At 46.2% G+C, this 17032-nt stretch overlaps 1 protein-coding gene, 1 non-coding gene and 1 pseudogene across 2 annotated transcripts in view; 1 reads left to right on the top strand and 2 right to left on the bottom strand.

The window, feature by feature from the left end:
• GRIA4 (glutamate ionotropic receptor AMPA type subunit 4) overlaps positions 1–15708 on the bottom strand; it is a 244568-nt gene extending 228860 nt beyond the window's left edge. The window contains exons 1-2 of the mRNA XM_039250622.1: positions 15270–15708; positions 14918–15157 (exon numbers count right to left, since the gene is read on the bottom strand). Of these exons, the coding sequence (XP_039106553.1) occupies positions 14918–15157; positions 15270–15708 (679 nt within the window). The remainder of the gene's footprint in view (positions 1–14917; positions 15158–15269) is intronic.
• On the top strand, positions 8053–8154 carry LOC120244239. Its single transcript, XR_005531513.1, has one exon. It is a non-coding gene; the product is annotated as a U6 spliceosomal RNA (small nuclear RNA).
• A 196-nt stretch (positions 15709–15904) lies between the features above and the next one.
• The window catches only part of LOC120244228, a 50073-nt pseudogene continuing 48945 nt past the window's right edge, over positions 15905–17032 (bottom strand).

Here is a 17032-nt window from a genome sequence, read left to right as displayed (position 1 = left end):
AGCAACTGATGGAATGAGAGAAGATATTTGTAAACGATATATAAGATAAAGGGTTAGTTTCGAAAATCTATAAAGAACATAACAAACTCAACACCCAAAAAACAAATAATCCAGTTAAGAAATAGGCAAAAGACATGAATAGACACTTCCCCAAAGAGGACATCCAGGCGGCCAACAGACATGTGAAAAGATGCTTAACATCACTCATCTTCAGGGAAATACAAATCAAAACCACAATGAGATACCACCTAATACCCATCAGAATGGCTACCATTAACAACTCAGACAACAACAGATGTTGCTGAAGATGCAGAGAAAGAGGATCTCTTTTACACTGTTGGTGGGAATGCAAACTGGTGCAGCCACTCTGGACAACAATATGGAGGTTCCTCAAAAAATTAGAAATAGAACTACCTATGACCCAGCAATTGCACTAGTGGGTATTTAGCAAAAGGATACAGGTGTGCTATTTCAAAGGGGCACCTGCACCCCCAATATTTATAGCAGCGCTATCAACAACAGCCAAAGTATGGAAAGAGCCCAAATGTCCATCGATGGATGAATGGATAAACAAGATGTGGTATACATATACAATGGAGTATTACTCCGCAATTAAAAAGAATGGAATCATGCCATTTCCAACTATGTGGATGGAACGGGAAGGTATTATGCTAAGCGAAATCAGCCAGAGAAAGACAAATATCATATGACTTCACTCATGAGGAATTTAAGACACAAAACAGATGAACATAAGGGAAGGGAAGCAAAAATAAAAACAGGGAGGGGGACAAAACATAAGAGACTCTTAAATATGGAGAATAAAGGGTTGTGGGAGGGGAGGATGGGCTAAATGGGCAAGGAGCATTAAGGAATCTATTTTTGACATCATTGTTGCACTATATGATAACTAACTTGGATGTAAATTAAAAAAAAACAAAAAATAAAATTAAACAGTAAAATAAGTACATAGTAATAAATAAAAAGAAAATACTCTTGCTAAGAGTATATGAAATATTATTAAAAATGAACCTACACTGGAAAAGGAAGTTCTAAAAAGTCTCAAAGAGCTGGTACCACAGAGAGTACATTTCTTGCCAGAATCTACTACGTTCCTCACACCAGTACACTTTATCTTAACAAATGTGACATATGGATAAGTGAAAGATCTGAATAGTCTTCAGAATCATGAAGGAAATTGAAGAGGGGCTTAAAAAAGTTCTTCAGACTTCACACCCAAATATGTCAAGGCATGTTCTACCAAAACTTTGAGGAAAAGCTAATTTTACCATTATATAAACTCAGCTGGAAAACAGAAAAAAAGGCAATATTCTGCAGCATCTTCCAGAAAGCCCATATAATCATGCCACAAAATTCCAGGTGAGTACATGTGTAAAATGACTTATATGGTGAAAGGAGGTGGTGGTGTGGCTTTACTTTCCCTTGACCCCTTCCAAGTGACTATAATATGCATATGATTGAAGCTTAAGTAGCCACCATAGACATTAAGTAAAGCCAAATGCTGAGCACGATACAGCAACAGAAGTGTGACTGCCAGCAGATAATGAAGCTTCCATAACAGCTATACAATAACTCAGTATTCTATGTTCTGCAGATGCATACATATATTCATACTTAAACATATGTATACGTATGTGTATATACAGAGACACATATATATACTGTTATTTTGTATTTTTTATTATTTGAAGCCTAAACTCTTCCTACGGATACACAACCCAAGATAGAAAACAGCTATTATCGGTGCGCCTGGGTGGCTTAGTTGGTTAAGCATCTGACTTTCGCTTAGGTCATGATCTCGCGGTTCATGGGTTCCAGGCCCGCGTCGGGCTCTGTGCTGACTGCCAGCTCGGAGCCTGGAGCCTGTTTCAGTCTGTGACTCCCTCTCTCTCTGACCCTCCCCTGCTCACGTTGTCTCTCTCTCTCTCCTAGAAGTAAATAAAAATATTTAAAAAAAAAAAAAAGAAAGAAAAGAAAACAGCTATACAGCTATTATCATCTTCCATGGCATTTTCCTTAGAAATGTGACATCACACAAGTATCTTCAGAAGTCATTCTTTCCTGGGGCGCCTGGGTGGCTTAGTCGGTTAAGCGTCCGACTTTCGCTTAGGTCATGATCTCGCGGTTCGTGGGTTCGAGCCCCGTGTCGGGCTCTGTGCTGACTGCCAGCTCAGAGCCTGCAGGCTGTTTCAGAGTCTGTGTCTCCCTCTCTCTCTGACCCTCCCCTGTTCACGCTGTCTCTCTCTATCCTAGAAATAAAATAAAAATATTTAAAAAAAAAAAAAAGAAGTCATTCTTTCCAAATACATAGGAGAGTCTTCCTGACAAACATCTGGTAAAGTAACATGTACAATTTCTGTGTTCTTCTGAAGATGCTAAGGCCCAGAAGAGACATGTGTGAGGTCTGGGTTGCTGAGGGCTCACCCTGGCCAAGGATGTGGAAGACAGACTTGAGAGGCCACTACTGGAGCCAGGAAGGAAGCTGGTGCAGGACAATGAAGACGCCTGAACACAGCCTCCAACACTGTCCTTCTCAGACCCGTCTTCCACGCACTCACCTGGAGGAGGGGATGCATTTGGCTTATTTCTACGTGGCACACCTTCAGCAAGGTTGATGACTGGTTGCCTGTGACTGCATGAAGGAGAAACAGGAGAGAGGTGGGCTCTTTCATTTTAGCCTGCAAGGTAGAGGACACCTTCTTGGATAGAAAGGTATGACTATGATTAGGAGCAAATTTAAGGGGGCAGGTGATAGGTTAACTCTTGGAGTATTGAGATTTTTCGATACAATAGTTACTACGAAAATGAGTCTCCTTCAAGGGTGAGGACTGAGCTCTATCTAAATATAGATTTTGAAGTCACTGTCAATATACGTAAAGAGGAGACCCTAGGATTCATTCATTCTTATTTACTGAGCGTGAGTGCATGGCAGGTACAGCTCTTGTTCAGGGAAACCCAATGAGCAAGACAGAGTTCCTGCTACTACAGACTCTAAAGAGTGTGGTGATGAGGGCATGGAATGAAACAGAACACTGTGTGTGACACAGGGAACACGGAGTGCTATGGGAACATAAGGAAGGGGCTTAGCACTTGAGGGCAAATGTGTAGAACAGACCTCTTGGAAGACATAATGCTCAGACCTGAAGGATGAGTGGGAGTCACACAGGAGACCGAGATGTGCACTGAGTGTGGAGGCTGTGGGAACGTGCAGAGCTGTGGAGGCAAGCGGAAGAATCTAGTGTGCTCAAAATCTTGAAGAGGTCACCTTCCCTGGGGCTTGGGTGTCCCAGTAGACGTGCATTGCCTAACGAGGTGGGAGGGTTAATCAAGTGAGGGGTTGTGGGGCATCATTTAAGGGATCTGGACTTGAGATGAAGGATTGTTCTAATCAGGATTGTGTCCTATGCAGCGTGGGATTTCGGTCTACAGATGCAAAATGGTTGAGGACAGAACTGAAGGGGGTGCCAGCATTTGAAGAGGAGTCGGAGAATGGGTAGCCTAGGATGGAAATAACTATAAGAAATCACAAATTTAAGCTTCAGTTTGTTTCTTCATCAATTAAGCATTTATACATATTCCTGAAACAGGAAGGTGTATGTCTCATAATATATTAACCATGTATCTTCAATTTGTTATTCATAATATAAAAATGATCAATACTTATTGGAGTTTAAGCATAAACTGTTATAGTATTAGTACACTAACAATGCTGCCGATAATCATAGTAACGATTATAACGACAATTGCATAACAGCTATAAGATACGGAGTCTGCCATAAGCCCGGAACCTGGTGAGCACTTTACATAACCTCCTGGGGACCGGGAAGATGGCCGACAGGCAGCAGTGTCAGGCAGCCTACACGAGGTCGAACACGCACTCAGTGGCACAGCTGGAATGCGAGCCCAGGCACCTGGCGCTGTGCTTTCATGAGCGTCCTCCGCCGACAACCGTGGGTTACAGGACTGAAATTCTGTCTGGACGTGCCCAAGACCGAGAGGGCTTCCACAGCCTCAGCTCTGCAGAATGTACATCTGGGACTGTTTTCCAGGGGATCCAACAGCAACTCTGTGCTTTCCAGAGCCCTGACATCACGCGCGTCATAACGTGGTGACTAACTATGAAGCCTGGCACTTGAGCAAACCTTACCTCTGAAATCCGTACTGTGCACTGTCGTCACATACACATTTGTTCCATTTTTATAAGGAACAATTAATTCATAGAGACAATATACACTATCTTTTTAAAATGTTTATTTTGTGTGTGTGTGTCTGTGAGAAGGCGAGTGAGAAGGAGTGAGGAAGAGAGGAAGAGAGAGAGAGGGAGAGAGAAAGAGAGAGAGAATGAGCAGGGGAGGGGCAGAGAGAGAGGGAGAGAGAAACTCCCAAGCAGGCTCTGCACTGTCAGCACAGAGCCTGACATGGGGCTTGATCTCATGAACTGTGAGACCCTGACCTGAGCAGAAGAAACCAACAGTGAGACGCTCAACCAACTGAGCCACCCAGGCATCCCTATTTTTCCATGTTTATTTACCTAATTTGAGAAACAGAGACAGAGAGAGACAGAAAGTGGGGAAGGGATGCAGAGAGAATCTCACATTACCTTGAGGCAATGTGTTTAGTCAGAGCTCATAGAGAAAGATGCTCCCCTGGATCTTCAGTTAAGCAACTTTTTTTTTTTTTAGTGGGTAAGTTGTCAGAAAGTTACAAGTCATTTGCTGACTTACAGCTTCAGAAAGGTGAGGGTCCCTGAAAAGATGGAGTTTGTCTTTTTAGGGTAAGAAAACTGCTAAAACATACGCACGTTACATCCATCTAAGGAGCACGCTGCCTCCCGTTATTGGCGGACGCGGTAAACGACTCACCCGGCAGGCTGCGTACGTGCTCAGGGCTCTAGCATGATACAACCCAATTTTCTATACGAGTTCAATGTTTCAAAAGCAGCATTAATACGGTGGCCACGGGGGAAGACCAGCGCTCTGCTGCACTTGCACACACGTGTCCGAAACGCGCACGGGGCGTTCCAACGCGGGGCACCACGACGTCCCGCGCCTACCCCGGCGCCCGCCCTCCTCGCTGCGCACCGGCAGGGGCGGGCACGCGAACGTGCCCGGCGGACCCTCCGGACGGGCGGCCCGCGCGTCGGTCCGCGGCGCCTCTGCCTGCGCGTCGTGCGGGAGCCCCGGGCCGGCGCAGCGCGGGCCTCCTCCGGGCGGGCGGGCGCCGCCGCGGCCCCACGCTCTTCGCACCACGCTGGCGCCGCCCTGCGGCACCGCCTCGAGCGCTCCCTCGTTCGGCGTCGTGGCCGATTCACCGCCCTTGGGGGACTCGGGCGAGGGGGCGAGCCTTTGGCTCCTTCACTCTGTGACCGGGGAAGAGGGAGGGACACGTGGCCCTCGTATGACGACACGTACCCGGGCTCCTTCACCCTGCGCGTGAGCGCCTCCTGCCCCGGGGGCGCCCGCGGGTGGGACTGGGGTGACGAGGGCAGAAGACAGACCCTGCAGCGGCGCCAAGGCAGGTGCCGTGAAGGGAGCGGGGGCTGCCGCGCCGGCTTCCGATTGCTGTTTCTCCCTCACTTACAGGTCAGTCTCCGCAGGAAGCCCCGTGGTTATGTCACACGTTTTCCCCTGGGCCCTTCCGCTGGCGGAAGGCGGTGACAGCTGCGTGACGCACGGAGTGAAGCGTCCTCTCTTCCCGGTAGAGTGGGCCACCCTCACACCTCACACCTGGCAGCCGGTCACAGGCCAGTACGTGGCATTGGCAGCCTGACCAAAAATGTAACAAAAATCAGTAAGCAAATCCACTTGGATGAGCTATAAAAAGGAGTCTAAATGCTGCCGGCTTCACTGTGACACAGGGACGTGCCCGAGGGTCGCCACAGGAAGGTTAGCACCAGGGAGGCCGCCTCAGCCGGGGGGGGGGGGGGTCCCCTCAGGCTGAGGAAATGCGCCTGAGGAAGCGGGGCTGAACGCACCAAGCACCCGGGACTCATTTTCCTTCCCTTCCTGGATAACAGCCGGGGAGAGTCTGAAAGACCCTTACTTCTCCTGAACTCGTACATCATTGACCTGTTCTGCTACCGTGTTTCTAATCTTGTTTTCAATAAGAACAACGGGCGCCAAGCGTTGCAAGCGGCGCAGTCCTCGGCAGGCGGGTGCGGGTGCGGCGGCGACACCGGCCGGGCGGCGGGAACTGGCAGCCGTGAGCGCCGCCGCACGCTCGGCGCTGCTCTCAGGGCTCCGAGGCCAGATGACAGGGGCGTGCTCGCGCCTTGTCACCCCTGAAACTCCTGCCCATCTCACATCTCTTGGAAAGGAATTTCAAAGAAGGCACAGAAGCAGGGGTATTCTTCTGGCGTGAAGTGAAGCCATTTCAGCGCACCCCCCGCAGCCTCCTGCCCTGGCTCCCCGCACAGCACCTACGGGCATGAGCTCACCACCGGCCTCCGTCGGTAACGAGCGACAGGGGACTGAGGGTCCCAGGTCCCTGGAGTCGCGCTGCCTAGCCACCGCGGGCTGTGATGTGGGAAGAGAAGCGGGAAGAATGCGGGAGCAGGACAACATGAGAAGAGCCGGGGCAGAGAAGGGGCGCGAGAGCGCAAAGGGCAGCCGGGCGAGCTCTCTGGAGCCACCTCTACAACCGGCTCACTCACTGGCAAGGAAGTACTGCCGGAAGGTACCTCCCGCCTCTGCGACTGTTCCTTTTTCTGTGATTTACATCGTGACTTTTTTCACAAAAGGATTTGAGGCAGTTTAAAAATCAAGGGCACATGTGCAGCAAAACCCAAAATGGAGAAATAAAATAGCGAGGTCTCTGCCCCGCGTCCCCCCGCGCTCCGGCTTCAGCACCGGGGAGCGCACACACGCATTACGCCGCCCACGGTGCTGTTTCCTAGGGCTTCCAAAACATGCTGCGTGTAGAATACAGTTCTGTTAAAAAAAAAACAAAAACAAAAACAGGCCAAAGGAAATAAGCCAAACCAAACCAAAGTAAAGTTTTCTACTCTCTGCCTTGACAAATCCATCTCTCCTAGGGACAATTTACATAATGTTATAATAATAATTGAGATATTGAACACAAAATATTCAACCCCTGAAGTAACAGTTAGCCTGGAAAGCACGGATGTGATGAAACACTGAGCATTAAGCACTGAAGAGGAGGAGGATGAAGTGAAACAAGAACAGCGCCAGCCGGTGCTTTGGATGTGGGACCAAAACTGCCGGCCTTGAGACCAGCTGCTTGAAAGACCATGGCGGTGCTCCTCAGAGGTTTTAACTGTTAGGGGACCTGGGTGGCTCAGTCGGTTAAGCATCCAACGCTTGCTTTCAGCTCAGATCACAATCTCATGGTTCGGGAGATCGAGGCCCATGTCAACGTCTGGGATGACAGCAATGGAGCTTGCTTGGGATTCTCTCCCTCTCTTTCAAATGAATAAACAAACATTTAAACAGAAAAGAATTTTTAAATGTTAGGTTTGTATCTCTTCAGCTCTCCCTTGATCATATGTGACCACTGGTGTTGGGAATGGCCACAGACCCATCATAAATATGTACAATTCTGGGCAATACACACAAGTAAAAAATATTTTCCTTTGAAAACATCTATTTCTAATGAGAAAATAATGACTTCTTATATTATTTAAATTAATGTCTCTTTTTAACTCGAGGAAAAATGACATCTCATTAAGTAGATCTGAAAAACTTTCAAGGTTTTGGGGCACCTGGGTGGCTCAGTCAGTTAAGCGTCTGACTTTGGTTCAGGTCATGATCTCACGGTTCGTGGGTTCAAGCCCCACGTCGGGCTCTGTGCTGGCAGCTAGCTTAGAGCCTGGAGCCTGTTTCAGATTCTGTGTTTCCCTCTCTCTCTAACCCTCCCCTGCTCACGTTGTCTCTCTCTCTCTCAGAAGTAAATTAAAAAAAAAAAATCCTTTAAAAAAATTTCAAGGTTTTGTAATAACAAAAGTATGGATTATTTTAAAGTGTTTTAAATATTTAGCTTGATTATATCTAAATCAAGAATGTTCTTTTTCAGTTCCTGCTTTGGTAGCACATATACTGAAATTGGAATGATACAGAGAAGATTAGCATGGCCCCGTGCAAGAATGACATGCAGATTTGTGTAGCATTCCATGTTTTTTGCAAACCGCTGCAGCCGCTCTGGAAAACAGCGTGGAGCTTCCTCAAAAAATTAAAAATAGAACTACCCTATGGCCCAGCAACAGCACTGCTGGGAATTTATCCAAAGGGATACAGGGGCTGATGCATAGGGGCACAGGGACCCCAATGTTTATAGCAGTGCTTTCAACAGCTGCCAAATTATGGAAAGAGCCCAAATATCCATCAACTGATGAATGGATAAAGAAGATGTGGTTTATCTATACGATGGAACACTACTTGGCAATGAGAAAGAATGAAATCCTCCCATTTGCAGCAATGTGGATGGAACCAGCAGGTATAATGTAAGTGAAATAAATCAGGCAGAGAAGGACAGATACCTGTTTTCACTCATACGTGGAACCTGAGAAACTTAACAGAAGACCATGGGGGAAGGGAAGGGGGAAAAATAGTTACAAACGGAGGGAGGCAAACATTTGAGACTCTTAAATACAGAGAACAAACTGAGGGTTGATGAGGTGTACAGGGGAGAGGGGAAAATGGGTGATGGGCACGGAGGAGGGCATTTGGTGGGATGAGCACTGGGTGTTGTATGGAAGCAATGAATTATGCGAATCTACCCCCAAAACCAAGAGCTCACTGTACACACTGTATGTTAGCCAATCTGACAATAAATTATATTAAAAAAACTTCTTTTTCAGGCTGCTCCATATTTTTTCATAGTAAGAAATTCAAGGTCCATCTCTATAGGAGAATTTTTCATTCTGACTAATATAAGAACTATGCGATACATTAAAATACAGTATCATTAAAAAACAAAGCAAAACGAAATAACTGGGGCACCTGGGTGGCTCAGGTTAAGTGTTCCACTTTGACTCAGGTCATGATCCCCTAGCTCAAGAATTTTAGTACTGCATCGGGCTCTCAGCTGTCAGCATGGAGTCTGCTTGGGATTCTCTCTCTCTCTGCCCTTCCCCACTCATGCTCTCTTTCTCTCTCAGAAAAATACATGGAGATTAAAAAACCCACATGGTATCATTAATAAAATATGAATCACATGATTAGTTATTAGAGCATCAAAATTATCTGATACCTGTTGTCAAGGACTTTGATTAATTCATTCATCCACTTCATGTTTATAGCATGCTTATTAGAGGTTACTATGCTACACACAAAAGATATACATAACAATTACTGGTGAAAGACCTATTTCTGGGGGAAGAAAAGATTATTTATTTGTTTGTTTGTTTTTAAATAGTTTATTGTCAAGTTGGTTTCCATATAACACCCAATGCTCATCCCCACAAGTGCCCTCCTCCATGCCCATCACCCCCCCTTCCCCTCCCCCTCCCCCCATCAGCCCTCAGTTTGTTCTCAAGAGTCTCTCATGGTTTGCCTCCCTCCCTCTCCCCCGCTATTTTTCCCCTTCTTCATGGTGGAGAAGACGAAAAGATATTTAAATGTATACATAATGTAATGTGAAAATTACTATAAAAAGAATTCTGCACAGGATGTTCTTTAAGTTCTTTTCCTTTTCCTGCATGAATCGAGAAAAGATTTCGACATTTCACTCAAACTGAAATATGTTATTCCAAATGAGCTCATTGTTTAGATATACTGTGTTGTCCCATATGGTAGGTAGCCATGAGGCAAATGTGGCTACTTAAGTTAACTAATTAAATTTTAAAATTCAGATCGTGAGGTTCAAAAGCAACATTTCAAATACATTCGACAGCATTAAATTTAACAACTCAAAAATCTAACCAGAGTTTTGTTCCAAATTAAAACTGTAAACACACAAGCTGTGTCTCAAAGGCAAGCTCTTGGCTACCAAGCAGGATCCTGTGCACCACTTCCTAATGAAGCCTTAGTAAGTGAGTTAACTTAATCGTAGTATCTTCTTGCTCATCACTGCATTCCTTTTTTAAAAATTTTTTTAAAATTAAAATTATTTTTTTATGTTGTTGAATTTTTTTAAGAAAAGAAGCATAGGGGAAAGGAAAGGAGGGGCAGAGAGAGAGGGAGACAGAGAATCAGAAGCTGGCTCCACACCATCGGTGAAAAGCTGGACATGAGGCTCAAACCCATGATCTGTGAGATCACAACCTGAGCTGAAGTTGGACATTTAAAGTTTCTTTTTTTTACATTTATTTATTTTTTGAGAGAGAGAGAGAGAGAGAGAGGCAGAGCACAAGCGGGGAAGGGGCAGAGAGAGGGAGACACAGAATCGGAAGCAGGCTCCAGGCTCTCAGTGTCCGCACAGAGCCCGATGCAGGGCTTGAACCCACAACCGTGAGATCATGACCTGAGCTGAAGTTGGCTGCTCAACCGACTGAACCACCCAGGCACCCCTATCATTGCATTCTAAATACCCAGCAAAATGTCCGATACAGAGAGACAAGGTGAACAATACATTTTTATTGAATGTTAAATTCCTAAACTGAATGAATATTTGGATGAACACTTTCTTCTTCTTTGAGAGGCAGTCAAGTGGAAAGAAGCCTGGAGCCACCTGATAAAGAGGTTGCTTATGTGACCTACCATCTGTTTCTTTCTGTCCACCCTTTCCAGGGAAGGAATTTGGAATACAATATATATTCATTTATATATATTTGGAATATAAAGAAGCCTTAAAAAGAGCATGAATGGACCTTAAAGACAATGCAGTTCAACTTTTCTCCTCCTCTGCCTCTACTTCTCTCTAACCGATGTGGACAAAAATATAGGTAGGTTCACACAGCTCATCAACAGCAGAGCAGAACTTGAACAGAAGTCTTATATCAGAGGAAAGAAAGCATCATTCCTTTAACTGACAATGATTCAACATAAAAACATCATCTTAAGTTATGCCGAGTAAAGCTCTTCTATTTTACAAGATCAGTGTATCACTATAGGGATTAAGGTTTCAGAAATAGGGGCGCCTGGGTGGCTTAGTCGGTTAAGCGTCCGACTTTCGCTTGGGACATGATTTCGCGGTTCCTGGGTTCGAGCCCCGCGTCGGGCTCTGTGCTGACTGCCAGCTCAGAGCCTGGAGCCTGTTTCAGAGTCTGTGATTCCCTCTCTCTCTGACCCTCCCCTGCTCACGCTGTCTCTCTCTCTCTCTCTCCTAGAAATAAATAAAAACATTAAAAAAAAATTAAAAGAAAAATATTTCAGAAATAACTGAGTAGATCAATGAATAACATATTCCAAAATAATGACTTATGATGGATCAGACAGCCACGTTCTACTCTTAGCTTGTGGAGAAATTCAGGGGCTTATATATTAAGGCAGTTATTTATAACAGGAAACATGTTTAAATAAACAGTTCAGGATAACTGAAGATCAGAGAAAAGTACTAAAATGTGCTAAACCATCTTATTTCTTGACAGGTGGTTTTGTACATTACAAAAAATTTCTTACCTTTAAAGTGGATATGTGCTCTTTTTTCTGCACAATATGAAAATACAGATAACTCTTAGCCAACTATGTTTATGAGAGAAATTAATCAAGTTCACAACTGAAGTTCATACCTCTGTTGCTGATAGTGATAAATAATTTTAAGCCCAGTATCTAAGAGGAAATAAATTAATCTTGTGGTCCTACATTTATAAAATGAGCACAACAATTTCAAAGGGAGAAAAATTATTACTGTGTTTGGCAAGTATTTAACTGAAACCAAGAACACTGGGAAGCAGGGTCATGTCATAGTGGAGTGAACCATCTCAACACCATGAAATGGCCACAAATTTCCATCTGTAAAATAAGTAAGTCACAGAGATGAAAAGTACAGCGTAAGGAATAGAGTCAATATTGTAATAACATTATATGGTGACCACACTATTGTGGTAAATGCTGAGTAATGCACAGAAGTACTGAGTCACTATGTTGTACCCCTGAAACTAATATAACCTCATACGTCAAATATACTTCAGTAAAAAAAATAAATACCCATCTTCCTGATATGTTATTTTATCATTCATGCGATTACCACTTTGTATAAAGGTGTCTATTCTGAAGTTAGGTTGGGTAACTCTCATAGAAGGCAATACAAAGGACTGGCTGTTCATCTTGCAACAACTACTAGAGAATTAAGAAATTCGAGAGAGTGACTTGCATCGGCTGGTTAAAAGCAAGACACGGAGACGACAAGGAAAAGCAGGCTTTGTGCGGCAAGCCTTGTCCAATAGGAAAGTTAAAGGTAACAAGTTGCCACATTAGAAGAAACAGAGCTTGCACCATGAATGGTTTAAGTCTTAGGAGGCAGAAATTCAGCCAGGAAAAAGATTCTTTAAAGAAGAAAACACATCTGCTTATACCAGGGAAATTCCTGGACAGAGGTGATGGATGGGAGGTGACTCAGTGTAGGAGCCTCCGATGCGCTACGCAGGAGTGACGATCCCGGAAGGTACAAACTAGTATGAAAGCAAAGCACCACTCTGAATCCCTGTTTGGTGGGGAGGCTAATGCATGAGTGCCTACAACCTTTCTTCTTGCCAGAGACCGAGGGACCCAGACACAGAGGGAAAAAGTAAGACATCGGACCCACTGATATTTCTATGACAACAAGATGTCATAAAATAAGCATCTTGTACCCAAAATGATGAACTGAGCTATGTCATAAAGAAGCATATAAAGAACAGTCTCATCTATATCCTAGGATATATTTCTTTACACCAGGATTCAATTTTTTAATCTCTTGAGTCAATTTTATTGAACTGCAATTTTTTTTTTGTATTTGACATGTTACCACTGATGAACTTATATTGACATACCGTTACCACCTGCAGTCCACAATGTACATTAGGGTTCGGATATTCCAGGTGTTTGGGCAAATGTACAATGACATGTCCACCATTATCATAGTGTCGTGTCATGATTCTATGAGAGCAACATACTGAGCAACTTCACAGTCTGACAAATCGTCTGTGCTTCACCTGTTCATCCCTCCTTCCCCTTAAACTCTGGCGACCACTAATCTCCTTACTGTCTCCACAGCTTTGCCTTTGCCAGAACATCATGTAGTTGAAATCATACAGCATGCAGCCTTTTCAGACTGGCTTCTCCCACCTCGCAGAACTATGCATTTAAGGTTCCACCATGTTTTTTAATGTATTGATAGCTCATTTATTTTTAGCTTTGAATAGTAATATTCCATTGTCTGGATGAACCACAATTTATCCATCCACCTACTGAAGGACATTTTGGTTGCTTCCAACTTTTGGTAATTGTGAATAAAGGTGCTATAAATTGATATCTGTGTGCAGGTTTTTGTGTCGACACAAGTTTTCCAGTTATGGTAAATACCAAAGAGCACGGCTGCTACATCACCAAGTAAGAGTGTATTTAGTTTTGTAAGAAACTGCCACCTTGACTTCCAAACAGCTGTACCATTTTGCATTCCCACTGACAATGAGTGAGAAGCCCTGTCACTCCACTCGCACACCAGCATGTGGTGTTGTCAGTGATCTGGATCTTGGCCATTCTAACAGACAGGCAATAATCTCTCATTGTTGTTTTAAGTTGCCTTATGATTCAATTTTCAGTGTCCTCTTGCTGAAGGATTTTTCAAGAAGTTAGAAATGAACAGGATGATTTTTCTAACCTATCCTACATGCTCTAGGATGCTTTGCAGTTTTAGCTATTGGCAAATGTCATCACAAGATGTGGCAGGCTCCCATATTTTCAAATGTGAATTAGTGCATGGTGTGACCAGGCAAAAAATACGCTGATGATACTAAGTTTTCTAAACTTGTACTGAAAAGAAAATTTAGCAAGAATGCTATGTACCAAGATCACCACTGGGTCACAGCTGACATGACATTCCATCTCTGAGGAGAGGAAATTATGCTTTGGACTTTTGAAGATAATTACCTCTTCAAAAGATTTATTTTGCTTGCTTATTGCTTTATGCTTATTGTTTTACTCATGTGACAGAATTCTGTTCAAGGATATTCTTAAAATGTTGCAATTTCAATTTTTATTCCAACTTCTTGTCAGATAGACTCTTTAAGAGAAAAACACTGAGGATAAACACTGTAAAGGGGGTTCCCTGCTGTTTATTCTGCAGTATAATCTGTTTCTGTGATTCCAGACACTAAATACAAAAAAAGTGAAATAAAATAAAATTAAGAATATGGGAACGTCTTATCCCTCACAGTGAAAAGTCAAAGTGTCTCAAACATGTATAAAAATGGATGGACTGCCAATAATTTAACATTATTCACCCTATTTTCCCATCGCATGGGTTGTATAGTATCGGTTCCTGACCTTCAGAACTTGGGAGGTGAAGGTAAAGTGGCAGGTTGCCAGCAAGCGGAAAACTTACCCCCAAATCTGTACTGCATTGTCACCAGGCTTCAATTACACACTTAAAGTTTTACATTTCAAGCCCAGGGATATGGTTCAACCTGCTACTTTCTTCTTTTTTTAAATAAAATTACAGATACACAGATGAAGGCATAAAAATCAACGTGCTCCCTTTTAAAGACATTCCAAGACATTAAATCATCTGCACTTGAGGCAAAAGACATTTATTTCCTGATTGTACCTGAAATATCATCTTGGAAATTTTCATAGAATTATTTATCTTGATTTCAGCTAAGTCATAGAGCACGGCTGGCTCATGAATAGCCTTGTGCATCTGACGTGTTTCAAGACAAAATTACTGATAATACACACTGACACTTCTCTGATTTTAGCCGCAGTAGAGCTCCAATTATCTCCCTAAACTGCAAAAGCGATACAAGGCCACTTGCGGTTGAGAGTGAGGGCTTCACTCATGGAGACTTGGGGCTGCGACTTACCCCTGTCCGTGTCGTACAGGAAGACGAAACCGGTCCATTCGTAGTGGTCCAGGAGGCTCAGCAGCGCCCCCCGCAAGGACGGTCTGAGCTGCAGCACAAACTGGCTCTCCCCCTCCGTGGGGAAACTCGGTGTGATGAGGGAGATGTGTAAGGCGCTGCAGAACGAGGTCAAGGTGTGCACCGACCTCTTATCGTAGAGTCCGAAAATGGCAAAGACTCCCCTGGAATACTGGGAACAGACTGGAAAAGACAGAGAAAGAAACAGACCGTTAGCACACTCAGGCTGGTGACTTCCACATCTACAGTCCAGGCAGTTACAAAAAAATGTGAATCACTCGTATGTCAGGAATACAAGGAAAGTCAAAGCGAAGGGCGCAATTAACCGTGTAATGAATGAGCTGGAGAGTGTGCGCGCGGTAACAAGGAGCCAGGTCGGAGCTGCGGTCCGAGACGGTGACTCCGAGGACCCCGGCCGCTAGGAAGCCCCCGACTCCCCGGCCCCCCAGGTCTGCACCTGTCTGGAGGGTCGTGAAGGAGGGCTGAGGGCTGACGCAGCCGCGCAGAGAGGGGGCGAGAGACAGCCCACCCCATAAAGAAGGGAAGCCCAGCCCCCCCACGGGGAGCGGCCCCGCAGGGGTGGCACTGAGGCTCCCGGTGCAGATTCGCGCCCCTGGGGCCAGAGAAAAGCCGTGGTTTAAATGAGCACCTAGACGGGCGCCCGGGTGGCTCAGTCGGTTAAGCATCCGACGCGCCCGGCTCAGGCCCTGGTCTCGCGGCCGTGGACCCAGCATCCCATCGGGCTCCGCGCTGGCAGCGCAGACTCTGCCTGGGGCTCTCGCTCTCGCCCTCTCTCTGCCCCTTTCCTGCTCGCTCGCTCCCCACAAACAACGAAACCTCGAAGAAACAAATTTAAAAACCCCACAGACCCTAAAAGAACCAGGCCTGGCGGGAAGGCGAGGGGGCGCCGGAGGTCTTCCGGGTCGGAGGTCACGTCGGGAGCGCAGCCGTGTGCGCTCCGCCGCCTGGTGGGCGCAGCGCGGCCGCGAACAGGGTTCCGGGCGCCCTGGCCCCTGCCCCGGGGGGCCTCGGGCTCGGGAACCAAGCCGGGTCTAAGAGGGCAACTATAAAAGGCGCGGCGTCAGAGCCGCTCGGAAGAGCCGGGAGCCGCTGCCGCTCCCGTCCACCGTCCCGCGGGGCCCCCAGGGCACACACTCCCCGGAGGCCCCCCGTGGCGGCCCCCGCCCCCGCCCGGTGCACACCCCCAGTCAGCGTTCCCTTCCAGCCCTCGGGACCTGGTGACACCGGCGCCCGGAACACCTGAGGCCGCACCACTGGGGGTCGGACCCCCAGCCTGAGCCTGCCTGCGCCCCGCCTGTCCCCCGGGGCACCCTCAGCTCCGGGACCCCCACCTCCAGGCCGCCCACCCGGGAGCCCCAGTGCAGAGTGACCTGGGGCACCCAGTCCACCAGCCACCGGGCACACAGTCTACACAGGGGTCGACCATCCACACATCACACGCCTTCCTGTTGGAGAAAGATGGCTGTTCACCCTCATTCCCTGAAACAAACACGGGGTCAAGCAAAAAGTGGATACAGAGGAATATGCTCCAAATGAAAGAACGAAACACTGTTAAAAAAAAAAAAAAAAGGAAATGAAACACAAGCAATCTACTGAGATGATTTTCCTTCCTTCCTCCCTTTCTTCCTTCCTCCCTCCCATCCTTCCTTCTCTCCGTCCCTCAATCCCTTCCTTCCTTCCTCTCTTCCTTCCTCCCTCCCTCCCTCGCTCCCTTCCTCCCTCCCTCCCTCACTTCCTTCCTTCCTCCCTCCCTTCCTTCCTTCCTCCCTCCCTCCCTCCCTTCCTCACTTCCTTCCTTCCTTCCTCCCTCACTTCCTTCCTTCCTCCTTTCTTTCCTCCCTCACTTCCTCCCTCGCTCCCTCGCTCCCTCCCTCCCTCACTTCCTTCCTTCCTCCCTCCTTTCCTTCCTCACTTCCTTCCTTCCTCCCTCCCTCCCTTCCTTCCTCCCTTCCTTCCTCCTTTCTTTCCTCCCTCACTTCCTCCCTTCCTCCCTCCCTCCCTTCCTCCCTCACTTCCTTCCTCCCTCACTTCCTTCCT

Source organism: Hyaena hyaena, unplaced genomic scaffold (assembly GCF_003009895.1).
Source record: "Hyaena hyaena isolate Hyena2069 unplaced genomic scaffold, ASM300989v1 scaffold_376, whole genome shotgun sequence".
NCBI classification, from domain to species: domain Eukaryota; kingdom Metazoa; phylum Chordata; class Mammalia; order Carnivora; family Hyaenidae; genus Hyaena; species Hyaena hyaena.
Note: the sequence above shows the minus strand (reverse complement) of the source record. Positions and strands in the feature narration are given on the sequence as shown.